Genomic DNA, 27,199 nt, shown 5'->3' on the forward strand with positions numbered 1-27,199 from the left:
ATGAGCAGCGGTGCATCACACTGTTCAGTCAAGTCTAACTCACAAAGAATTTCTCTCAAGCACACTTGTCACATCACTGTGGTTTTCCAAATTATAACTCAACATTATTGACAAATGTCGACCCAGGTGCCCTCTTGATAAATCAGAGGTTTCAAACTATCAGCGAAAATTCCCACTCGGCAACCAACAGTCCCAGTTTGCGCAACATGCCTGAGCAAGGGAAGTGAGTCATCTCTGGGAGACGGCTATAAAGGGAGACGCTATCCTCTCCAACGCTAGATTCAAACAGCCGAGGAGAGAAGGAACTGAGCAGGAGAAGAATTCAGTAGATTTTAAAAACCTTCTTCTCAACTTTTTGTTTTAACATTCAAGCTTCATCAAACGGCCTTCTCAAAAGATCTACTTAATCTTTAGTGTTAATCATTGCAGTATTTGAAAAGAAGAAAGAAAAATGATGAGCACCAGAGTCATCGCCTTCTCCATTGGGCTGCTCCTGGCCTGCCTGGCCGTCAGTGAAGGTAAGATTCTTTCCTTATTCAGTAATTGGAACGTGACAGTATTGCCGTGCAACATTCTCGTACTTGCGCGTTGCACTTTGTGACCACGTGTGACTCCTTGTCTCCTCGCAGGGATGAGTCTGAGAAGCCTGGGAGTGGAGCTGCACTGCCGCTGCATCGGTACAGAGAGCAAACCCATCGGCCGCCACATCGAGAAGGTGGAGCTGATTCCTGCCAACTCCCACTGCGACGAGACCGAGATCATGTAAGACCTCATCTCGAAGGCCTTCGCCTCCCATCTAGATAGCGACGATGCTGACACTTTGAGATTTGTTGTCGTCGACACTTCTTTTGACCGCATGTCTGTTTCTCGCTTGGTGTTGCAGTGCCACTCTGAAAAAGACCGGCCAAGAGGTTTGCCTGAACCCCGAAGCTCCCTGGGTGCAAAAAGTGATTAAGAGGATCATGTCCAAGTGAGTGCAGGTCAATCACACACAGTGCAAGGAACCAGTAGTCATGATTTAACTGCGTAATGTACCGATCACTTTTGATGCACAAAATAATCCTCTTCTCTTCCTTTTCTCTGCAGCAGAAGACGTTGAACAGACTGGCGGAGATAAGCTTCATGAGTCTGAGCTTCACGAGTCTGAGCTTCACGAGTCTGAGCTTCACGAGTCTGAGCCATCACAAAGAACAAATGGAAAGTACCTGTATTTGTTGTCATCGCACTCGCCTCATTTTAACCACGGCGGGCCACTGAATGTCCTGATCGAGTGTTATAAAGGGCAACTGAATTCAACCACTAAGGTTATGTTTGTATCAAACACGTTATTTATTAACAAGCCTGTGCTTATTTGTGTGTCACTTGTGGTTGTAGCCATTTCCGCTCTGACTGCAAGTGTAGCAGCCTGTAGTTTGTAAAACTGCATAACTGTTGTCTTGTCCATAACTTAAGTGTTCAACATATTTATTGATGTATTTTTGGAACGTTAATGTATTTTGGATTCATTTGTGTAACTATGCTGACTCACCTGTTTAATTAAAAGATTTTACACGAAATTCAAGATGAAATTTGTCTGTTTGTATATATATATATATATATTATTAGTTAGTCTTTCATGCTGGGTCTCTTGCCAGGCTTTAATCATTGGATGAGCTTTAACTTCAGTAACTGTAACACTTCCTGTGACGCCAGTTACTGTCATGCATTATTCATTATTGATTGTCATTGAAATGGTCATTGTTTTCTTTAAGTACAGTGAAAAAATATAATGAAATCCAAGCAGAGGAACAACACACCATTAATTTGATCTTGACTTAAAGCAAACAATAAACATTTAGAGTAACTAATACCACATAATAATGTATTATAATGATTTACTACTGTGGGAATTATAATGTAATTCACTGATGATCCTTGCAAAAAAATGACATCATAAAATAAAAGTATTGCAATATTGTGATACTTGACGTTATGAGTCATTATAAAATGCTTGATAATGTTTTATGATTATTAATGTCAAGCATTATGGATATCTATGAGTTCTTAGAACTATTTTTATTCAGTACTATAGGCAGATAAACCACAAATAACCAATTACGTTACAACAGCGTAGGACAAACTGAAGGAAACATTTACTTTAAGACTTTAGCCGATTACTTTAAAAATGAAATGAAGCCATACTGTAAGACTTGTTAAAATATACTATGTTTAATACCATTAATCTCGAAACCGTCGTAATTTCTGCTATAGGTGACACCAGGACTGTCTTTACTATGATGTCACACACACACACACACACACACACACACACACACACACACACACACACACACACACACACACACACACACACACACAGACTCACAAAGTGAAAACAATATCAGCGCCACGCTGTCGCAGCTGGTAACTATAATGTTCTACCAATACACACCCTTTTCTTTTTCACACGAGGAAGTGCTTGGAGTTTGTCCTGGAACTACTCTAGAACACTTCCTTATGGGACTGTAGTCAGCACAGAGTTACACCACAGATCACCTCACTATCCTCTCACGGGGCCTAACCCTGGGTGTATTCATTAATAAAGTGTATTGTATGAGTTTGTGCAGCGGACTTCGATCAGACATTCTTTGAGTAGTTGTATTTTTAAGTGCTCCAATAAATCCAGTCAGTAAGTCGGTAAACATAGACTCTATCAGCAGTCACATGCACTCGGCTTTGCGTTAACCGTCCAATCCCTGCAGATTTTATTGTCAACGGGATGATGCTGCAACAGCAAAGACAATGGTTTCTTTATGCTTTGAAATGACAGCTTGATCATCCATAAAAAAGAACTAAAGGGTACTTCAACAATGTAATGCTGCACCGAGACAGATTTAAATAAGAATGGTCTAAATGCATTATGCATTATGGGTAAATCTACAGACACACTGGATCCTTCAGTCGCATAATGCAACTCCATAGTGTCTTTTATTAGACACTACAAAAGCCAAAGTTTTACTTGTTCCAGCTTTTCCAATAAACATAGTATTTGATGTTTTCACCATCTTTTATGACGATAAACTTAAGATGTTTGGGCGATGGCTGTTGGCCTGTATGTCAATTTATGAAACTGTGTACTATAATTTTTTGGGGAATATTTTATAGATTTGTATCTTAATCCAAATAATCTGCAGACTAATATGAAAATAATTGATGGCTTCAGCTTGTTTGTAATGCAACCTTTTTTTTTAAACCAGTCTTCGAGGCCAAGGAAGATTAAAGTTACGGTAAAGCTTTGCGTATTCTCCCTATCCACGTGCCTTATACTGAGATTACTAAGAACCAACTTTACATTCACATGATAAGAAAATATTCTCAGGCAACAAACCAACAGCTCCAATTCTAAGAAAACATGTAATAAACTGCTTATTAACATTAACATTATTACATTAAAGGTAGGCATACTGTGGAAAGTCTGTTTTTATATCAGGGCCTATCCCCACACTTGGTCGTGGAACTGACTGTTTTAGCAGACTTCTGTACTCCATACCTGGCTCCAATCTGCCAGCAGGACTCACAGCATGGGTTTTATTGACAATTTTAACCTGTTCTGGGATTGTGCCTCTTTGTTTCAAAGAGAAGAGATCCATCCCAACAAGAGGGGCAGCCACATGCTGTCGGCTAACCTGCAGCACACAGTGCAGCAGTCATTCACATGACTTCTACCATGGCACACAAACACCCAGCAAACGGATCCCCCTTCCTCCTTTTCCTCTTCATCACAACCTCAGCACACTGATGCACATGAGAGCTCCCCCTACAGGTCCTTCTTGGTAGTAAATGCCAAGTCAACTATTTCATCCTGTACTACTGCACCCCATTCACCGCTCATAAACAGGACTGAGAAACCCATTTCTGTAACCACCATCACTTCCCATCACAAACACGCTGCAGCACGCTCTCTGTCAAACCCCTCTGGTGATAATCAGAACAATTTACTTACAGTCCCTCTGTCACCTCCTGCTCCTGACTGTAAACCTGTTAGTTTTTGCCTTTTAAACACCAGATCCCTAAATAATAAGTCGTTTTTAGCTCAGGATTTTATTACTTTAATACATTTTTATCATCACAGAGACATGGTTGTCTCAGACTGTAGTTCTCTAATTGAAGCAACCCCCCAGATTTTATACATCTCCACCAACCCCGGCTGTCGGACAAAGAAGAGGGGGTTGCCGTCATCTACAAAAGGTTTTTCGGTGTTCATTGGTGGTGGCATTTTGTGTTGGATTTGGGGAGACCGCTTGTGGCATTGGTTGTGTTGAGCTATTTGGGTTGTCCTTGTTTGGGTTGTTTATTGGGAGCGGCTGGGGGTTTGTAGATTTTGCGGATGGACCTGATTTGCGGTGGGGGTTGAAACATTTTGAGTGCAACTGTATATGTGTATATGTATGTGTAAGTATATGTGTATATATATATATACAGTATGTATATGTGTGTGTATATATATATATATACAGTATGTATATGTGTGTGTATATATATATATATATACAGTATGTATATGTGTGTGTATATATATATATATATACAGTATGTATATGTGTGTGTATATATATATATATATATATATATGTGTTTGTATCCATGTATGTATATGTATATATATATGTGTATATATATATTTCTATTTTTTTTTTTCTTAGTTTATTTTTAACGTATCCAACGGTCTCACTGAGCTTTCTGTTATTGTCAATATTGCCTTGTTTTTGCAGATTTGACTGTCAACGCACTTTGTGGACTCTGTTTTTAAAGGTGCTATATAAATAAAGTTATTATTATTATTATATATAAAAACGCATGGGTAGCTTATGCCACTGTTGTTAATATTGACATGATATAATACAATTAGTATTATTATTCATAATATTATTATTATTATTGTGATCATATATTATTCTTTGTTTGTTATTGGCCTGTGTGAGGATGCAGGCAAAGGGGCGGGACCGAGCGCACAGCCGGTGGTAGGTGCGGTAGTGCGGCGTCTGATTGCGCGCAGAGCGAAGACACTCACAGCGCTGCACGGACACATACGCTCTCACAAACTCACACACACACACACACACACACATACACACAAACGCGCCCCAGAGCTAACCGGAATGCACACAAAATGCTGCGTCTACGAGCTGTGACAAGACGCTGCATGTGAAGACGATAGAGACAGCGCGAACGCCGGAATCTCCCTCGTCCAGATTGAAGCACAAACGCCCGCACGGGGCAGCTGTATTTGCCGCAGAAATCCTCCCCACCAGAGCGCTCTCTCCCTCCCACCGATGCGCTTCGGCTGTGCATGAATCCCTCCGTTTGGCTTGTAGGGTCCAGGACAAAACCCCCGGGCGGCGTTGTCGACCGAGTGCGGCGGATAGCCCTTCCGTTTGTGAGTGCACCTCATCCCGCGTCGCCGCGCACCCGTTTGGCACCTCCTTCAGGATGGCGTTAACGATCTGCACGAGATTTACCGACGAATATCAGCTGTTCGAGGAGCTGGGGAAGTAAGGAAGCATATATATTTATATGTTTTTAATCATCTGGCATCATCTCTGTAGCAAATGTCAGCCTGTTATGTAATAGGCCGCTTGGCTTATAGGGGACGCGGATTCCGGGCTCTCTGTGTGTCTGTGCCGTTTTTGGAGCCTGTGTGTGAGTGTGCGTGTGCGCGTGCGCGCGGCTGATGGTGTACAAATGAAACCTGTGATGCAGGACGGGTGGGATAATATGCTATCATGCATGCATGTGCAATGGCATCCTGTTTGTTGTAATCTCTCATTTGAAGCCCTGTTGACGAAAGAACCGACCGAGCCTGTCGTCATTTGCCTCCATCCCGATCCCGTGCATTTGGACTTCTGGGGGTGCTAGAAGCCCCCCCATGTTGTAAACTGAACCGGGGTGAAATGCATCGGGGGTGTGTAAAACTGGTGAAATTTTGTAACAACACCCCTCTCCCTCTCTCTCGAGCTCCATCTCCCAAAATCCTCCTCCTCCTCCTCCCCGCGTGACGGAAATACACGCTCGGTAATGCGACAGCAGACCATGTCGTTGGCGATGACACATTCCCTTAGCCGAGCACCGAGCTGCGGTCAATTATCAGACACAGACCAAGGGGATTCCTCACCCCCTGAGAGAGGGAGACAGAGAGAGAGAGAGAGAGAGAGAAGCGCGTACATGCGCGCGTGTGTGTGCGCGCGCGCTGCGTGGTCATGACCCGCAGTCTGCCCAGCACCCCCCGTGGTTTAGCCCCCCCCCCCCCACACACACACACACACACACACACACACACACACACTGACAGCAGTAAACTAGCTGATAGGAATGAAGGGTAAAGATATCACACTTTTGTTTTTGAGTAGAATCTGATTTCAGCTGCATCAGGGCCTTGCCTTCGTCGCTCTGATTGGTGCTTGCCAATCAATACTGCACTGTTAATCAATGCAATGATTGTAATTGACAGATACTGACTGACTGACTAGAGTTTCAAGAGTCTGCTAATAGTTTTTAATATTATATGGGCATTGTTTGGATTTTCAGTGAAATGAAAGAAGAAAAGCAAAATCATTGACATTTCTCAAACACAGCAACATGATATGCATAATGGTGGGCGAACATGATGGGACTAAGGCATGCAAAACCGTCGTTATAATCATGCAGCTTTGAAACTCGACCAAATTTTGAAACCAATGTCCTGATAGGACAGATATCCGCACACTTGGACTAAAGGAGCTTCATGTTTGCTCTGATGAAGCTCCTTTAGACCCAAAGCTAAAATAAAGTGTACTCTGCATAGATTCTATCAGTTTGAGCTTTTTGATACCTCCAGCACCTAATTTAAGATAAAGCCGGGTGGAGCGGTGTTTATCCTGCATGAAACCAATGTTCTGAAATTGACCATACTTAGTCTCATCATGTTTTTAAGTTTATGTGACCTTTGGTCGCCCATAAACGGTGTCTTCGCATCACTGCACAAATATGTTGTCATCTTTGCAAAGCATTTTTTTAAATCATTACATACAGTAATTAGTTGATCCAAGCTATAGTCATGCACAGTGTTTTCCAAAACAAACACAACCACAGAATCGTCCTCGTCATAGTTCGGCCGCTAACCTGGAACCTGGTTTCATAGGCCCAGCTTGCCTCGTATTTGACTTTCCAATGCAAAAGCACACTGTGCAGCCACTGCACACTCATTGTATCATGTAGCACTGTGCAGCCTCAGCTAACAGACACAGTTAGCAGATGCACTTCTCAGTGCCCAGCTACCCAACTATGCAGCGTACTCAAGTAAAGTTCTTACATAACATGTTATGCTATGATTTCCTTTACCAAATCCTCTATAAATTAGAGGTAAGCTTTAGTGGCAAGCTGCTCACTCCAGAGGATGTTAGATAACGTGTTTATGGTGCCCATCATGTTATATGCTCAGCAGCGATTGCATAGGCTCAAAGCTTCAGTTGTTGCACTGATTTAAGCATATACTATAACACAGTTGTCAGCCATTAGAAGTACAGTAAGTGAAAGAACGGGGGTTCATTTGAGGTAATGATTGTCTGTGTCTCAGTGCGTCGAACTGTTTTGCTGTATCTCTGATATTGTCTTGATGCCAGACAGAAGATGAGAGCAGATTTGTTATTTGAAAGAAAAAAAAGGCGTGCACGGACAGAGATGGAGGCTGAACAGCAGAGCGGCCTGCGTGGCCGCAGAGTCGAGGCGGACGCCTCCGTGGCTGCGCTCAGAGATGAGGGATGCAGCACTCTGCTCTTCTCCTCCCTCAAATATAGCTGACCTAGTTTTTTGATCTTCATACATGTGCCTGGAACACCGGAAACCACACATGGCTTAGGCAGTGGCCGGCTGGTGGGCACGTTTGCCGGTGCCCGTGGTCTCGTGTAGCGATGAGGACAGTGTGTACTGTAAGCTATGGGGGTGCGAGAAGCTGCAGAGATACTGCATCCCATGCTTTTGTGTAATTCAACGATACATTGGGACTGTAAAACTTCAATTTTAGCACAGCCATGTTTGTTAATACTCACCTATAACATGTGAGGACTGTTTCAAGCTCCAAGGCATCAGAACGGCCTTACAGAGGATCTGAAAGTAGCTGAAAATGTGAATATTCTTAAACAGAAACTTAAAACCCATCTATTCAGACTGTCTTTTGTGTGGTGATTTTATGGTTTTTATTATTATTTGGTTATTATTAAGTATGATTTTATACAGTGTCTTTTGTGTTTTTATGCTATGGTTTTAATACATTTTTTTTTTTTTTTACTGTTTTACCATGATCAATTTAGTCGATGTTTTATTTATAATTTATACATTTTTTCGTAACTTAATTTGGTGCACATCTCTATTTTCAATTGTTTTCGTCTTGTAAAGCGCTCTGAAATGCATTCAATTTGTGTGAAAGGTGCTACATAAATAATATTGATTGATTGAGTTCATAAAGCATAACAATCAGTTGAATCAGGTGTATTTCTGTAAATTTTGCTTATTTTCTTTATCATCACATGTTACTTTGAGCTTTCTTTTTTTCCAAACGCATCATTAAGTATTTCTGCGTGTGTGTTACTTTCAGGGGCGCATTCTCTGTGGTCCGGAGGTGTGTGAAGATCTCATCTGGACAGGAATATGCTGCCAAAATCATCAACACCAAGAAGCTCTCCGCCAGAGGTAGGAACACACAAACATGTAAAGAAACACGCAACGTGCACGTACACAAACACACACGCCGCCTGCGAGCAGAGAAAACACGCCCCAAAGTGTCACTGAGTTCCGCGTGGGTGAGCTGTGATCGTAGCTGGCCCTCGAAACAGGCTTTGGGGCTGTGAGAGGGAACAAGTTTGTGAGAGTGAAAGTCAGTGAGTGAGAGACAGACTGGCACACAGGGGCAGAGACTCATCTGGATCTTGATTTGCTTAAGTTTTCAACGTGCGCAGAACAAAACAACAAATGAATCAAGTAAATGCTGTAGCTGCGTTTGCCCACTTGCACTTTTCGCCATCATTTTTTTGTGTTATTCATATCTGTCCTTTTGGTTTCTATTTAAATGTTTGTCACATACATCCTTGTGTGCGTGCGTGCACATGTGCACCGTATTGATTCAGGGGGCTCTGGCTGGTCTCGTCTTCCCAGGGGCAGCTCTCTTTGCGAAGCCGACCCAGTTCTTTCACATCCGTCACTGTAATTGTAGCCGTTGGCCTGGTTGCTGCGGGCTTGGGACACACACACACACACATTTGCACGCCCGTTCACGCGTACCGCGCGCGCGCAAGCACGCATGTGACCCAGGAACCGCCAACAGCGTGTTCGTGATCACTAACCAATGGAGCGTTGTCCTTTTTGCTGTGGCCCCCTTCCCCTCAGCCAATGGTGTGTTTTGTCACAGCTTGCTTGCCCACGATGACCAATGAACTGCTGTCGTACCACACAAGCAGTCGGGCCCCCGTAGATGTGAGCCAAGCCGTCTAATTTCATTTGTAATATTTTACTCGAAGTGACCTTGACTGTTGTTGTGCACTTGTTATGCCACTGCCTGTAGTTTCATAGTGATAATGCAAATATATGTGTCTTATAAAGTTGTAGTATGTCAGTATTAACAAGCAGCTCCCTTCCCCTCTTTGCAGTATTTTACCTTTTATTCCTTTCCAGCAGCTTCCTCCTCCCTCTGCATGTTCCCGGCTCCTTGGCATTTACTCTTCTTCCCTATTTTGCATTTTCTTTTTCTCCCTTTTTTATATCTGCTCTCTCTCTCTCTATTTTTGATTTACAAGACACTGTCATACTCCCCACCAGGTTCCTCTTCCCGCCCCCTCCTTCCTGCACATTTTCCTACCTCACCACCTCTCGTCCGCCGTCGCTTCGTTTCTTATCTCTCCTTTTCCTTGCTCCCTTCATGCTGCTCCTCTCTTTTCTTTCTTTCTTTCTTTCTCTCGTCCCCCACCGATGCTGTCTCTCCTCCTGCCCATGCTGACCCCTCCCGCTCGCTGAGCGCAGTGTTGGTAATAGACACCTTGGCAGACGGATCAGTGTCTCACCGCTTGCATGCTGGGACAGAGTTTCCAAAAATACTGCAACGGGTTATCTCACCTTCTATGCATGAGGATCTGCGGGTGTGCACAAGTGTGTGTGTGTGTGTGTGTGTGTGTGTGTGTGTGTGTGTGTGTGTGTGTGTGTGTGTGTGTGTATAGAGGTTTACGTACCGGGCATGCTGTCGTGTCAGATATGGTCTTACCCTCTTTCCGCGATAAGCCCTAGAATTGCAACTCTGATTCCCTTCTCTCTGGCAGGATCATGACCTCCACCCCCACTCCACCACTGTGCGTTTGCCTATGCAAGAGCATGTGCATCTGTGTATATCAAATTGAAAAGGGTTTAGGGAAGATCAATGCACTGTGTGTGGGTGTGTGTGTGTTTGGTGTTCCTGGTTATGCGCACACACATGTGCGGCGGGCCTATAGGACCAGTCAAAGTCCTACAATCAGCAATCCTGATTATGCAGTGTTTCATTAAGAGCAGCAGATGAGCCGGTGAATGAGAGGAAGCAGCGGAGAGAGAACGAGAGAGAGAGAGGGGGGGGGGAGGATAGGAAGCAGAAGAGGGGAAGACGGATAATCAGAGAAAGAAAGAAAGAAAGAACGGAAAGTCAACATTTAAGTGTGTGGGTGTTGGTGCACGCCGTATCCCTCACAGCAGTTGAATATTGCCCTCTCCATCTTCATGCATGCGTCAGTGTCCTGTCACTATGGCTCTGTCTGCTATCTTTTGTCACTTTGTATTTGCTTGTGATGTGCAGCTGTGTGTGTGTGTGTGTGTGTGTGTGTCTATAATCCCTCATCAGTTTGTGTGTGTGTGTGTGTGTGTGTGTTTGTGCACACGATTTTTCTAGTTTGTGTATCCGTGCACTGGCTTCATTTCCCACTATGTGACCCTGTCAGCTTGTCTTAACAGTTGGATAGGTTTGAATCCATAGCAATAAAGATATTTTGAATTTTTTAGAAAAACAAAATATCTGCTCGTCTCGCTTTGTAAATATTGCATTGCATTGTGGGATTTAGGAAGCAGATAGGGTGAAGAAATAGATGTCCATTTACAAGGAGGGAGGAATCAAAAGATTTAGTAATTTGGGTTTTAAAACAGCTTTTAAAAAAAAATGTATTCTAATCCTTGCACTTCAATTTATTGGTAGTGTACCATGTTGATAAAGTCCTGTCATTCCAATCCACTGATCCGAACTGATTCATAGTGGACAGTTTCTGTGGTGAAAGCTGTTGTTATTTTTTTCATGTAAAAATGTCATGGAAACAGAGATGATAGCTGTTGCTGAGGTGTAAGCCAGTCTGCCTCAGTGGCGTGAGTATATGTATATGTATGTATATGTATATATATATATATATGTATGTATGTATGTATAAATATATGCATGTTTTCTTTTTGCATATCGAGAGTTTTCCCCTCATTAGACGAGATAAAGATTTACCTTTCCTCCCTCCCTCTCTAATAGGTCTTTATTCCTGTGCTCCTTTCGGTGTCACTGTGACTCTGTTTCGCCTCACTTTGAAGTGACAGGAGGGAGGAGAGGGAGAGGATGTGATTGTGGGAGTGAGAGAAAGATAAGGGGAGAGACAGAAAGATAGGAGGGGAGGAAAGGAAGGAGGGATCAGTGGGGAGAAGGGGGGGACCACATGACTCACTGGGTGCTAAAAATAAATGTTGGTCATTCTCTCACTCTCGGTGTCTCTATCTCACACACAGGCACACGCACGCGAGCGCTCTCACACACACACACACACACACACACACACACACACACACACACACACACACACACACACAGTATTGAAAATATTCCATCCTTTGAAAGGAGCTTTTGGTTTCAGTCGATGCTTACCTGTATAGCGAACCACAAAATGCACAAGGCTCAGCCTGAAACTGTAGCTCGGGTGTTTTCGAATGGGTTTTTGAAAGGGATGGACAATTTGGAGAATCTGTCTTTACGTTTGTTGTACCGTTAATTCAAGAGTTAAACCTGCAATGACTGGTGTGGGCCACGTGGGATAAATTAAGCTCACCTTTCATGAAATGTTATATTCCGTGTGATATTATTAAAGATTGACAACAAATTCCTAAATCATGGTCTATTTACTGATTTCTTTGAGCTTTTTTTTTTTTATCTCATGGCCTTTGCTCAATTGTCAAATACTTATACTCATCCAATGATAAAGGCCATTAGATGTGCCTGAAAGCTCTGAACCTTGAGTTAAGATTTTTTTGAAGGTGAAGAATGAAACTAACAAGACAAGCTACCTCACAGGCCTAAAATAATTATATTATCTGATTAAAGGTTAAAGGTAGAGATTGCTTTCTCACACGCTTGATTACTACCTATTTATCTGTTACCTGCAGTAACTTTCTGAAAACGACGCTAGATTGTTAAAGTAAAGACCCGTCCATCTGTTGGGCGTAATGAACAGCGCGAAGACAGAGCCTACTCTATATTTCAAAAGGTCAAAATGATACAGAGGGGTGTGTCTTTCCTTGACGAAAACCAACTTAGGCTGTTAGATACAGTAGATAGAAATAAACAGTGTTGAGTTGCAAAGAGCACACGAACCAGACCACAGCCTATAGTTTCATTTGCAACTTATTAGTTGCAGCTGTATACATTTTAGATGACAGTTTCAGATAAAATGTTCACCCCTTAAAATGTCATTAATAATGTAAGCCATAATCAAAACTGCAGCTCTTGCATTTCTTAAATGTCCGGATTTTGATATTAAAACGATTGGTCGCTCAGCCCAGAAAGAACCTACAGTATGATGACAAACAAGAGTAATAGACTCTGTAGAAAGCGAGGGCGTTCATAATTACAGAGCACTGCATCTCCTTCTGTCTATTCCTTTCTCTCTCTCTCTCTCTCTCTCTCTCTCTCTGCCTCTGTCCTTTTCAACCTCTGTTTGATTTACCCTCCCCCCCAACAATTCCTCTCTGTCCTCCCTCCTCTTCTTCCTGCCTCACACGTTCCCTGCCAGCGTATTGCTTTAGTCTCAAGTGCTTCGAACCAAGAAATGGCGGCGAAACGGAGTGATGTTATAACATATTAATAGAAAGAGTCCACAGATAATAATGGCATCATTATTATTTATTCCTTGCAGAACCAAATTGAGACTGGAGTATGCTCGCTTAAGGAGGCATTAAAGTGACATCCACATTAAAAACACTCGCATTTCCTATTTAATTTTCTAATTCAAACAGATGGAGATGGATATAGAACTGCTGCCAGGAAGTTGCAGAAACTAAAACTGTAGATATGGTTTCATTGTCAGTACCGCTCCACAGGTTCCGTTTTGCATTTTGATGCTCCGGAATCTTGCAGACCAAAATCAAAAGCAGAAGATGGCTAAGATACCACTTTTTTTTTCTTCTCACAAGCAGTAGGCGTGAAATGCAGTGTGGCTGCAAAACATCTGACATCTATTTGGAAGACCTGTGGATAAATGCAGCAAGAATTTCGCTCCGGTAGACATAGAAAATGTATAAAGTTCCTTTAAGTATTAAAAGTAACAGAGGTGTGTAGGCTTGTATGTTTGTACTGTTTCAAAATTTGCATACCTTGCCGTGCATCCTTTGCTGGTTGCTATGCCAGCTCTTGTGGTAACCATGGAGCTACCTAGTTAATGATCTGTCCTCTTTTCTTTATTATTAAGCAAAGGAACATTTACAATGCTTTTATTACTGCCATTTAAATAGCAGAAATTATATTCCCACGAAGACTCCTTTGTAATGTGATTAAATACATTATTTCAATACCTTTTTGCAACCAATGTTCTTAAGCTGCTTCTTACATGACCGATGTAGCCATTATCGTAGTAAAAGCATTCACTGTGCTGTGGGGCTTCATTGCTGCATTTAAATCTGCAGCTTTTGTGTCAACATATGCGTGATTATAAATGTGAGTTTGTGTCTCTCCTCGTAAAGGATTCATCCAGACCGCCCCCCTCAGATTAAACCACTTTGACATATTAGTCTAATGTGCGCGTGGCTGCATAACGCCGGGTAAGATAAAGGCAGACATTACCGTACACCACGAGGCTCCTGGCAATACTCCGGGGGCAGTTTTATCACTGACACCAGCCACCTTTTGTTTCTCCTCAGAAAAGAAAGCAAGGGAGTTATCAGTCTCATAATTCTTCCTCTCTTGGGAACCAGCGGAGGGTGACGGTGTCTCAGCATCCTGGATGGTTTCATTAGACCCTCGGGGTTCTGCGGGGGGGGGACGGACTACTTAGCCGCTACATCTTTTCAATTAAAACTCTTAATTAAACTGTTCTAGCAACCTGTTGAGGTGTGTGCGGCAGGTTGATTTGTGTGCGTGCATTAGGGTTAGGACTTCAACTAAAGTTTATTTTCATGATCGATTCAATTGATTGTTCAAACAGATTCATTGAATTATGCCCATCATCATAATTTCCCAGAAGACGTTTTCAAACTGCTCATTTTGTCTGACCAGCGATCCAAAAATATCCAACAGTATTAAGTTGACAATGATGTAAGAAAGAGTACATTTGAGACGCTGTAACAAGCAAAACGTTTTTTTTGATGATCAGAATTGTCAAGATAATTACAGATGCCCTTTCTCCCAAATAATTATGTTTGCTAAATTGTTTTCCCACTCAAGTTGTCCAACGTAAACGTTGACTGGATTATATTCAGGCATATTTGAGTGGAGGAAGTGCTATTTTAAAATTACCACATCACAGTCCCGTCTGTAGTTGTATTTTTAAAAAATCACGATTTTAGTTAAATATTAAAATTAATAAATACTTTTTTTGTGGTTTTGTGCTTCGAGTAACAGCAGACCTTTTCTGCATTTAGCCATTCTGTGAACATTTTACTGTATCAATATTTTTGCAACTTCTCAGATATGTTATCTAATTAATAATTTAATCCGGCCAGGATTGTTGCCTTTAAACTTATTTAGTTGTATACAGTACATAAATAATAATATTAATAAACTATTTGTTGCAGTCGAGGAGGGGCCACAGTATACAGCTTAATCGACCTGTCGACCTCAAGCATACAAGCTAGTTTTTAGCAGCATGTATATTGTTGGCAAAATCGTCTGTATTATCATAATACTGCAACAAGATTCTAGTTTTATTTCACAGCACAAAGAAGTAATTCAATGATCCTCTATAAACGGGCATAATACAAGATTGAAAGCATTCAGATCAACCTCAACACCGACGGCTTGTAGCTAACGGTGCTAACCGCGCTAACAGTAAAAACTACGGCAAAAGTCCTCTCAGAGCTAACAGTGTTTACCTGAGGGGGACCGGAGGGTGGGCGCTACGCTTCCGCTTCAGCTGTAACCGCCATATGAGAGCAGTGCAGACGCTCTCATGTCACGCTCTCATGCGCTAAAATGCACTAAAAGCATGTGCGGCCGCCCCGCTAATGCCAACAAAGCAAGGAGAAGCTGGGATAACGACACACAGAGGTAGAGCGACTTCACTCACTGTTCAGGTAGACTGATAACGCCACTATAGCTTTACATATTTTTGAAGTTTTATTCCCCCACAGACGGCAATAGACAATTCTTTTAACAGATGGTAACGTGGCTTTACATCTCTTGATAATACAGCAATAGAAGTCTAACCTTTCCATTAACCTTTCCTGCAGTTACAAATGTCACCCTCCCTTCACATTAGGTGTAGCTAAGTGTTCCACTCTGTGTGAAGTCGCTCTGTAGCGCACAGGTCACACTGCCATTACCAGCCACTTGATTAACCTACCGGTGAACAGCAAAGTCGATGGTAACACATTTACCGTAGGTCTACGTGTTGTGCCGGGGAAAAAAGCAACCCGGCTACGTATTCCCAATGATATACTGTATGATATACTATATTTGGCAATGACTTTGAACCAGTGTTTTTATTAATTATCAGAAAAAGAAATTGCTAGTTGTTGATGTCAGCATGAGACCAAAATAACGTAATGTTAGTTTTGTGTGTGGGAATTTTCAGTGAAGTGAAATTATCATGGGGATCTGATTGATACAAGAGACCAGAAATCAGATGACCACCATAACTTTGTCAATGAGAGTGAAGATGTAAACAGAGGACAGGATGTTTAAAGTTTAAACACCATGCCACACGTTGCCCCCCTTTGTCCGCCTTTTTGTGTATTTGACAAGCCTTTCTCTGTCAGGTGTTTGTTCTGTCTCTATTTCTGTCGCTTGCTTCTTTCTCCTCTCCCCGCTTTCTGTGACTTATCTGTGTCTTCTCCGTCTGTCCCTAAATCTGGTATCGTTTTAGACTTACAGGACGTCAAACTACAAAAGGCAAAAGAAAACGCACACAGTGCACACAGTATAGCAGTATATGCTCTGCTGCAGTGCGGTTGCAGTTGCGACACATCAGAAACTGACTGAAAGAGAAACAAGCAGCAGTGGAGAGAGACAGAGAGGAAAATAGAGGTGAGAGAGCTTGATGGGGTCTGGTTTGGAAATTTTTGAGTTTTGTCTGCTAATGGCAATGATTTGCAGAATAAGGACATTTTGTCCGCAACTTTTCAACATGGGGCTCTCCCTGAATCTGCAACACTTTTGCAATACTACTCAAATGCAAGGCTTGACACACAGCAGGGTTTTTTTTCACTACGCTAACGCGTCTCCTCGATTCCTTTCCTCGCTTCAAGGAGATGCAAGGGGAGAGGAGTCAAGGCAACAGCCATTTAACAAAATGAGACATCCTCGCCTCAGAGCCATCATTTTAAAGAGACGACAATTAAATAAGACGTGTGACACAGCTGCATTGGCTGTCCTCTGTTTTGTTATACCTCTGTATTTTATGTCTCTGACAGATGAGCATAACAGTGTTCATAACTTATTCATATTTTTATTATATATTATTCACAATGAGGCATAATGTGACAGGGATGTACAGATTTGTATTTAACACACACTTATATGTATATACATATATATCTCACTACAAATGTTTGTATGAAAAGTACTATCAAGAGTGACATACGATTGATGATTATATATTGTATACAAACAAACACCCCTGTCTATATGACAACATGAAAATAAAGCAAATTATTACAGAATGAATGAGAATGTTCATTATTAATATAAAATCTGGCGTCAGGAGCTCTTGCACTTGTAAATGTAATGTCATGATTACAGCAGTTTCCTTCGCAGCAGGAATAGCCAGGATGGAAGGATGATTCCTGTCAAAGCAAATTAAAAAAAAGAATAAATAATAATAATGATAAAATGTATAAAGTGACTGGAAATTTTCATGTGAATCACCAGGTACATATAGTATGTGCCTGCCATTTTGACATCAACATCTTTGATAGCTTTTGGTGGTTATTTTGCAATAAGGACCACTTCCCTGTTGGCCTACAGCACATTTCCCTCTCCACATTCTTTAGTCATAGTAATATAGTTTTTACAACATATTGCGTCACCCTTAAGCACATATGCAGATGTTCTTTAAGGTCTTAAATGTTTGCTTTTTATCATCCATTTTCTGACTTGCATACGCAGTACGGCTCTCTTGGTATTACTTCTTTTTCTGATTAGTGGTTTATGACAGCGGAAAATTACAGCATATCGCACCATATGCTGCGTTCAGCAGCTTTTTAAAAACCTTTTTTAAACAGGACAAGTTTACAAGAAAAGTTGCCATTGCAATAGCGACTTTGCATCACTCAAAAAAGAGAGCCAGTGCAAAGTAATGTGGTACATTTGTTAAGGACTTAACAAGGAAATGCAGTTCACCATAATGTGTTACTGGCAGTTGACTTTTAACAATAACATTTCTACAAGCCGTGAACGTTTACCATGAAAAGGTAATTCTCTAGTAATAAATGTCTGTTGCTGAGACATAAAGGAAGCTCCACTGCTGCTGCTGTTGACAAACCAACAAGGACGTAAATGATAACTGAGCCATCCTAAATATGGTTAGAAGTGTGAAATCGTAATCTGGGCAGGGCGGAGGCTACATATGTGCAATGCTGATGCTAAGGAATAGATTGTTTTAGACAAGATGGTTTATGATGCGACAAATGCTGGAGTCCTGCAGACAGCGAAGCAACTGACTGTCATACAGCGACCCGGCTATATGTAAATGAGAGCTGTGTGCAGAGTTTGTCCATTTAAATGTGCTGCATCCATTATATGTATATATATATATATCAATATATAATTACCACAGAAGCGTTTGAGACACTTTTGTGATTGCCGTAAACAAACTTCTTCCCGCCTCTTGTGGCTACTGCACCGCATCGTACAGTGTTTCGTAAAGTTAGATTTCACAGCAGATCTGTTGGATTGTTTTATGGCGCAGAGAAATATTGCAATATGATATTTTTTGGCACATTAACAGACTAACAATTAAACAAAACAACTTCCAACATGTTTTTTTTTTATCAAAAAATATAAAGAAAACAACTGAGACTGACGGAAAATAAAGAATATCTACGAAAAAAGGAACCACTTGCTATTTGTAGTTTTCCTTACCAAGAGTTGCTACAACATATTTCTTTATGAATAGTTATTCTCTGCTCGACAGAGTAGCATATACAGACAGAATGCCTGAATGATAACAGCTGACTGGGGTGGCTTCACATTTGTCTCCACAATTACATCGGCTTCACAGAAATGCTGCTGTCAGTTATAACTATGTAAGCAAAAGGTCTCTCACCAGTGGCTGTGGCAGCAGGGCTCAAGCTTGCACGCACACACACACACACACACACACACACACGCACACATACACACGCGCAAGTACATTAAAGTAACAATTTTGTCAGCCAGTCAGAACTCATTGTTGTCAGTTTGAGACTTTTTCGGGAGTGAAGCAAATCTCAAGAGTCGACTGCAGCGCCAGTCGTTCCAGGTAAGGGTGTAAAATGTGATTTCCCACTCCATTCAAATTTAAAAACGCTCTGTCAGGCGAACATATGGACAATCATACCCCTACGCACACATGTGGGCATTTTTGTGCTCCAATCCAGTTGACTTGTATATCTTTGAATCAGGGAGAAGTTGCAATCTCCACACCAGGCAGCACCCTTATGAAGCAATAGTGCTAAAACCTGAACAAACCCAAAAATGCATTAGAACTAGGGCTGAACCATTTTGAAAAGAAAATCTAATTGTGATCATTTTAACTGACATTGCAGTTGCATTATGATTCGTGATATCAGAGGGAATGATCACGCTGTGATTTTTGCGGGGATCTGTACCGAACAAAGATGTTTTGTTAAGTAGGCCAGGACATCTCTGCAGCACCACAGTGTTTAATTTAAAAATATTTTCACCTTTGATAAATACAGTGCAACCTGGCCATTTTAAATTGATCAAATTCGAGTCATTATGCAGCCCTAATTAAATCATTATCAAAGTTATTGACATATTGTCCACACGATTGTGGCATTTTATTAATTTAAGCTAGTGCCTGTGGTCTTCTGTTTGACAGTACGTCTCTAACAGAGCTAGGACACTAAAATTGTTACGTTTCACAGCAAAGGTATCTATTTACTCGAGCTTTCAGAAGCCTCTTGTATTCCACAACAACTGTATCATCTTTGCCGTCAAATGCATCTCGCAGAGGGTTAAAATTAAAAGTTGCTATTTTAATGCCATGCATGAGCAACTGTCTAAACAAAAGCATTTAATGTGGACACACATTTAGTAAGGCTTTTGCTATTCATTACAGTGCACTGTGTGCTCTTTTAACCATCTTGTAACTGTTGCGATTCATCTGCAAAGTTCCCTTTTCTACTTTCTATGCTAATGCATGTCCAGAGTGTGCACGAGATGGTTTGATGTTTCAGAGGAGATGTGTTCAAACGACATGTATTCCATAAAGTGTGTCCGCTCCTACAGAATAAGTTACTTGTGCCTTCCTTGTCTGTAGTTCGATAGTTGTGAACTCTCGATGTCGGCCATTTGCATGCAAGGCTGGTTCCACTGCAGAGGAGAGGAGAGGCCCCAACGCTCTGATTGGTGCAGGAGTTGCTAGACAACAGATGTCCAGCCGGCTGAGAGGTGGACTACCTGTGGAGGAGGGAGAGAGTGGAGGGAGAGAGAGAGAGAGTGAAAGGAAAGTGGAGGTGGGAAATGATGGAGAGAGCGAGCTGTTACATGACAGACATTTACAGTGTTCAGTGAGTTGCAGCACAGTGAAAATTCGAACCAACCTATCGTGACCGCCTTTGTATGTACCTTTAAGGCAGCGTTTGCATGATGTTTTTTATTGCTTCAAGGAAAGAATTATGTCATGAAGTATTAATATTATTATCTATTAGTCTTCCTCCTGTAGGCCTAAAACAGCAAAAATGATTACTTATCACGATACTAACATTTTATATAACTCACAAATATTCTGCAACAGATAAAAGCAATTATTGTTTTCAATCTGATAGATGGTGTTAAAGGGATTTAGTAAATTTCCAGGTAATGCTCTAAAAATATTTTTTTTTGGAGTCAATTTCTGCATTTGGGAGCTCTGACATTTAATACTGAGGAAAAACTTTGCATTCACAATGGAGGTCGACAGATATTATAACGATAGACTGTAAAAACGGGATAGCTGTTGACCTGAACGTCTAAGTAAGTAAGTCATAATACCTAAATAAATAAATCTGGATCAGTAAACCTCAAACTCCAGGTAATAAATACCTAAATACATAGCCTGTATAAATCTGTACCTGAACATCAAGGTCAAAGTAATTATTGGTAGGGATGGGTCATGATTGTCAAATTTTCAAATAGTCATTAAATTATCAAAAAGGAAATAGTTTATACAACTATTGTCTTATCTTTAAGCCAAGTTCTGGAGGACTTAAATATATTTTTTAACACTTTCAAATACATCGCACAAAAAAATAAATAAAAACACTATTTTGGGTGTGTGGTGAGTGATGCATCTGTGTGGGATGCCAGATATATTTTACAGTACGTAGGAGAACGGCTGGGGGCTAAACATGTGGACCGGGCTAACTTAAGCACAGTACTGTATGCTTTCTAGGAATGTGTCCGCTGAAGAATGCTGTCATGATGAATTATGAAGAGGAGCTTTTTCATGTAAGCCAGTGAGGAAGTTTTAAATGAACACACTGTATCTGATTGTTCACATACAACAAGAAAAGATTGTGGCTAATCATTGCTGTTTTCATACATTTTTATGAATGTATTATGTATATTCTTATCCATACAAATGCATCAGGGACAAATTTGACAAAAGCAAGTGCTTCAACAATGCATTGCAATTTAATACTAGTAGAGTAAAAAACAACGATTGATGTATAACATTATAACCAAAAACTAAAATCTTAAAGTGACATACAAATTAAAATGCTATGATTAAGAAAAATTGGCATTAATAAGAATGAAGAGATTGTGTGTCTTTCAGTGACACGATGAGATGGAGAGATTGGTGACCTTGCAGGTTTTGAAATATATGTTTATCATTCGTGGTCCCTGTTGAATTAACTTGTAAACAAAACAAAAGGGTCCTGCTAACCATGAATTAATGGCTGCGTTGCCCTTGTTTCTGGCTCTGCCTGTCAGGATGCCCGTCTGCCTCTCCGATATGCCGCCCGTCTGGAATGCTGGCACTTTACTTCAGACACAATCGAAATTGGCGTGTTCTCACAGGCAATATGGCAGGCTTGCGGGCACGCAAAAGAGCAGCGCCATGGTCCGTTTGTTGCAGCCCGTGCAGTCCTCTTTTCAGACGTTTACACTCAGTCTTCTTCGCCACCCCTGAAGGTGGTTTACACTACCGTGGGATTAATTGTGCTCCAAGTTGTGGCTCGGGGGATGCACGTCTCCAGTTTGTTTGCTGTGTATTCAAGTCCTTTGTCACCTCCTAGCATTGTGTTGTATGCTGTACCGATTTTAAAGTCCCCTTGAAGCAAATTTGTGGTATTGGGCTATAAAGAAAAAACTTGTTTAAGTAGACATCTACCTCTTCGTCCATGGTTTAGGGAGTGATCATCTCCTTTTCTGGGTTTTTTTGTGCTTGTAACCAGAGCAGATTTCTGTCAACTTCTTACTCCTGTATTTTTAGCTTTATCTGTAGTGCAGCCACCGCTCATCCTGCATTTGTTTTGCATTTCACTGTTGGGGTTTTATCCTGGCTTCCTCTCTTTCACTGCGACTGATAAACTCCACCCTCTGGTGTGGGTGAACACTCTTTCAGTCACATTGAACACACTGTACCGTGCTGGCATTTTTTTTTCTTTGCCTTAGCATTTGAGAGCACACCAAGTTTTATTTTTGCTTATAATACTGCCACCCTAAGTTTGTCTGTGCGCCTGCTTGTGGATGCACCACAGCGACACACAACAAAGAGATACCTGTTTCTATAATGGGAACAAGCTGCCTGGTGTTCTTTGCTGGTCTTCAGTCCACAGTTTCCATAGCATCAAGAAGAGCAGAGGAAGGAGACACGGATGAGAGTGAAAAATAGGCGCCCTATTTTATTTGGAAAAAAAAGTTGAACCCGCTGCTCTTCTTTCTCTCCTTCACTCTCTCTCTCTCTCTCTCTCTCTCTCTCTCTCTCTCTCTCTCTCTCTCTCTCTCTCTCTCTCTCTTATGCTCTCTTGTGTCCCGAGGCAACGCTGAAATGGGTCGCCTCAGCGCCGTGCTGCAACACTCCTTATAGCGACTGCTGCTCCTACTCAGTTGTTCCGAATCAGAGTCACTGGACTTGGGCGTCTTCTGATAGGGAGATTTGAGAGTCACTTCTTGTCTCGCCAGGTCAGATAGAATCTGTCTGGTCTCATGGAGGAGAGATGTGAGATTCTCTCTGAGGGCTGCCATGTGAGCAGCCAGTCTGTGGTCAAATGGAAGGAGCATTAACCCTAATACCTGTTGACCTTTCTATCTCCCCTTGAAGACGGGGTTGTTGCTCATGAAAGTTTTTCTCTTCATAAGCATGTATTATAGATTGAAATAAGTGGAATATACAGTGTTTAGATTAAATAACCACTGCTGATGTATAGGCCCACAATTTTCACTACTAATCCCTCGTGGTGTGTAGGTTGAAAAAGACTTATGTTACATTCCACGTTCTACATTTCAGCTCATTGTTTTGGCCTACATTTTTCCAGTTTTGTTGCGCTCTCGCCACTCTAATAGTGTTGTTTTCAGCTATAGTAGGCAGCTGTTTTCAGTGAAAAAGCTAAAAAAAACAAAGAACAAACATTGTACGCTACTTGCTCAGCACCAAACTGCAGAGACACATAGTTAGCAACTAACCGAGTTATTGCAGGTTTCATGGTTTGTCTTTGGCTCACTGAATGAAATACCGGAGCAATCAAGATCCTTCATCATGTGATGGATACAAAACCCATTAATACAGTGACAATATTGTCATTTAGCAACTCGTTGATGTGTAACTATACCGCGCCAGTCTCTCAGTGTATAATATGACATCACCCATTCAGTCTGCTGTAAGTGAGCAAAGAAATATTAAGAGCAAGGGAAATTTACTGCTCTTTACATTTAAATTGTGGATTTGGCCTCAGGAGATGAGGGATTAAATTCCATTTGCAGCCTTGCAAGTTAATTTTGTTCTCAGGGCGGCTCTCTGAGCAAGCACATTGTGGGAGCTCATATTAAGCCTGACACCGGAGGTCAGTATGAACCCACTGTGGCTGCTCCCTCTGTGTGCTGTCCACTGTTGCCGGCTTGTTTGTGGCACACCACCAATACATATCGGGTCACATTATTTTTGTCAAGCATTTCTGCTCTGATAGGGAAAATGACAGGGTCGACACAAAGCCAACACACACGCGCACACTTACATACTGTACATACAGAAGTGTGAATGTCAATTACACAAACACACCCTGACGCTGACAACGTCCTCCACTGAGTCAAAACTAACTTGCAGCCAACATCATGTTGGATGATTCAGAAAGCCAATCATAGCAGGGGATAATGAAGAGCATTAAAAATAACCGGTCTCTGTTTCTGTGTTTGTGTCTCACATTTTTTTCTTTCAGATCATCAAAAGCTGGAGAGAGAGGCGAGGATTTGTCGTTTACTGAAGCACCCCAACATCGGTGAGCTGCGAGTCCTCGATCTTAGAATACGCACGCACAAGTATACGCACTAATACAAACGCAAACACGTGCACACATGTTGTTCAGGTCTTTGGTGAATCCTGCTACGGCTATTCATCTTCAAGACACAGTTATGAGGGAGACAAGTGTGTGTGTGTGTGTGTGTGTGTGTGTGTGTGTGTGTGTGTGTGTGTGTGTGTGTACACGTATGTACAAAGGTATCTAATGATGATGTATCTGTGTGCTTTCCCAGCTGAATCATCAGAAATCCCTCTCTCTAAACTACTGACCCTTTACACTCTTTCCTCCTCATTATATCTCTGATAGAACCTGTCTCTCCTCTTTTTTTAGTTCTGCAGTATAGCTGCTGTTTAGTTTTCCAAGATAACTTCTGCCCTTATAAAGTCTGACGACAATATTTGACTCCTTGGTTTTGAAATCTTAAGGCGTTACACTACGGGCAAAAACATTGCTTTCCATGCACTGGTCAATTTTTACATTTGGAGCTATTTTGATTCCTGTCTTCTTCCAAAATGCACTTTTCAGGTGTTGATTTTACTACTTTGTCTACTTAACTACTATTTATGTCTGTAGATTTCTCCTAAATTCACCAAAAGTTGCCATCAGATAATGCCTCATTTGCATATTTGAATTAAAAATTTCAGAAAACTTGTGATACAAAAAATAATTGTCTTAATGTAAGTAATCAACTGAGGGAGTTTGATCCTGATATCCATTGGTTACATGTTTTACCCAGTTTTACACCTGTGTCTTCAAAATGTTTCACTCTGAGCCACAAACCTCCACTTCAGTAGCACTTACATACACCAAACTTTCCAGTTGCATTCCTATCTATATACTGAAGGATTTCACAGAGCAGAGGGATTTGTTGATGTGTCATTCATAGCCTGAATAATTTAATATTTTATTACTAAACATATGGCAAAAATAGTTTTTTATGGTTTTTGACATTATTTTTTGATTAGTGGAGTGATAAAATTAAATATCCATAATTCAATTGACTCTCAGATTTCAACAAAATTAAACAATAATTTTAAATCTGGCTTAGTCCAATGTTCAGATTTCTGTTCAGGAAATGTATGAAAATTAGCACAAGCTTCATATGAATACATAAAAAAAGTTTCAGAAAACGTGTATTACAAATAATACTTGTCTTAATATAAGTAATCACATGGGAAAGTTTCATGGTGGTATCTACAGTTGTGGTCAAAAGTTTACATACACTTGTAAAGAACATAATGTCATGGCTCTCTTGAGTTTCCAGTTATTTCTACAACTCTGATTTTTCTCTGATAGAGTGATTGGAACAGATACTTCTTTGTCACAAAAAACATTCATGAAGTTTGGTTCTTTCATGACTTTATTATGGGTTAACAGAAAAAGTGATCAAATCTGCTGGGTCAAAAATATACATACAGCAGTGCTAATATTTGGTTACATGTCCCTTGGCCATTTTCACTTCAATTAGGCGCTTTTGGTAGCCATCCACAAGCTTCTGGCAAGCTTCTCGTTGAATCTTTGACCACTCCTCTTGACAGAATTGGTGCAGTTCAGTTAAATTTGATGGCTTTCTGACATGGACTTGTTTCTTCAGCATTGTCCACATGTTCTCAATGGGATTTAAGTCAGGACTTTGGGAAGGCCATTCTAAAACCCTAATTCTAGCCTGATTTAGCCATTCCATTACCACTTTTGATGTGCGTTTGGTGTCATTGTCTTGTTGGAACACCCAACTGCGCCCAAGACCCAACCTTCGGGCTGATGATTTTAGGTTATCTTGAAGAATTTGAAGGTAATCCTCCTTCTTCATTATCCCATTTACTCTCTGTAAAGCACCAGTTCCATTGGCAGCAAAACAGCCCCACAGCATAATACTACCACCACCGTGCTTGACGGTAGGCATGGTGTTCTTGGGGTTAAAGGCCTCACCTTTTCTCCTCCAAACATATTGCTGGGCATTGTGGCTAAACAGCTCGATTTTTGTTTCGTCTGACCACAGAACTTTCCTCCAGAAGGTCTTATCTTTGTCCACGTGATCAGCAGCAAACTTCAGTCGAGCCTTAAGGTGCCGCTTTTGGAGCAAGGGCTTCCTTCTTGCACGGCAGCCTCTCAGTCCATGGAGATGCAAAACACGCTTGACTGTGGACACTGACACCTGTGTTCCAGCAGCTTCTAATTCTTGGCAGATCTGCTTTTTGGTGGTTCTCGGTTGACTCTTCACCCTCCTGACCAATTTTCTCTCAGCAGCAGGTGATAGCTTGCGTTTTCTTCCTGATCGTGGCAGTGACAAAACAGTGCCATGCACTTTATACTTACAAACAATTGTTTGCACTGTTGCTCTTGGGACCTGCAGCTGCTTTGAAATGGCTCCAAGTGACTTTCCTGACTTGTTGAAGTCAATGATTCGCTTTTTCAGATCCATGCTGAGCTCCTTTGACTTTCCCATTGTAGCGTTTGTGGGCGTTTGTATCCAATGAGCCCTATTTAAATGGCCTCAGAGAAGTCACCAGCTGTAGTCACTCATAATCACTCACAAGAAGTTAAGAGGCCATGCTATGAAGCTCATTTCATTGACACAACTTTCTAAGTCACCAAAATTGCTAATTCATGTTGCTGTATGTATATTTTTGACCCAGCAGATTTTGTCACTTTTTCTGTTAACCCATAATAAAGTCATGAAAGAACCAAACTTCATGAATGTTTTTTGTGACAAAGAAGTATCTGTTCCAATCACTCTATCAGAGAAAAATCAGAGTTGTAGAAATAACTGGAAACTCAAGAGAGCCATGACATTATGTTCTTTACAAGTGTATGTAAACTTTTGACCACAACTGTATCTATTAGTTACAACTTTTAGATATTCATTTGTAGTGTCTCCTCTAAGAAAACATGTTAAAATTTGAAAAGGGCAATATAATATATTGGAGATACTACAAAGAAATGATTTTGGATAATTCTCAAGTTTTAGGAGCCAAATGCTGAGTGGGCTTTGAGGGCATTATTGACTTTCTAATGTCACTACTAAGTACTTTGTATTTTAATACCTTGGATTAAA

The 27,199-nt window shown here is 41.2% G+C and overlaps 2 protein-coding genes across 6 annotated transcripts in view; both read left to right on the top strand.

The window, feature by feature from the left end:
- Position 1: 1 nt before the first annotated feature.
- cxcl8a (chemokine (C-X-C motif) ligand 8a) lies at positions 2 to 1,561 on the top strand. The gene is made up of 4 exons (XM_068727490.1): positions 2 to 518; positions 630 to 762; positions 884 to 970; positions 1,087 to 1,561. The coding sequence occupies exons 1-4, from the start codon at positions 452 to 454 to the stop codon at positions 1,097 to 1,099; spliced, it is 300 nt and encodes a 99-aa protein (XP_068583591.1). The 5' UTR covers positions 2 to 451; the 3' UTR covers positions 1,100 to 1,561.
- A 3,874-nt stretch (positions 1,562 to 5,435) lies between these two features.
- camk2d2 (calcium/calmodulin-dependent protein kinase (CaM kinase) II delta 2) overlaps positions 5,436 to 27,199 on the top strand; it is a 41,204-nt gene continuing 19,440 nt past the window's right edge. For all 5 annotated transcript variants that reach the window (XM_068726809.1, XM_068726812.1, XM_068726811.1 and 2 more), the window contains exons 1-3: positions 5,436 to 5,531; positions 8,609 to 8,703; positions 24,064 to 24,123. In XM_068726809.1, coding sequence (XP_068582910.1) covers positions 5,470 to 5,531; positions 8,609 to 8,703; positions 24,064 to 24,123 — 217 coding nt within the window. In that variant the 5' untranslated portion in view covers positions 5,436 to 5,469. The remainder of the gene's footprint in view (positions 5,532 to 8,608; positions 8,704 to 24,063; positions 24,124 to 27,199) is intronic.

This window comes from Cebidichthys violaceus, unplaced genomic scaffold (assembly GCF_023349555.1).
Source record: "Cebidichthys violaceus isolate CVI_PGR_0920_01 unplaced genomic scaffold, fCebVio1.0.p SCAF_4, whole genome shotgun sequence".
Taxonomy (NCBI): Eukaryota; Metazoa; Chordata; class Actinopteri; order Perciformes; family Stichaeidae; genus Cebidichthys; species Cebidichthys violaceus.

Excerpts from the sequence above, each read along its gene's own strand:
- cxcl8a (XM_068727490.1), top strand. The coding sequence starts at position 452 with ATGATGAGCACCAGAGTCATCGCCTTCTCCATTGGGCTGCTCCTGGCC. Across the intron at positions 519-629 it reads CTGCCTGGCCGTCAGTGAAG|GGATGAGTCTGAGAAGCCTG; the intron begins GTAAGATTCTTT and ends GTCTCCTCGCAG. Across the intron at positions 763-883 it reads TGCGACGAGACCGAGATCAT|TGCCACTCTGAAAAAGACCG; the intron begins GTAAGACCTCAT and ends TTGGTGTTGCAG.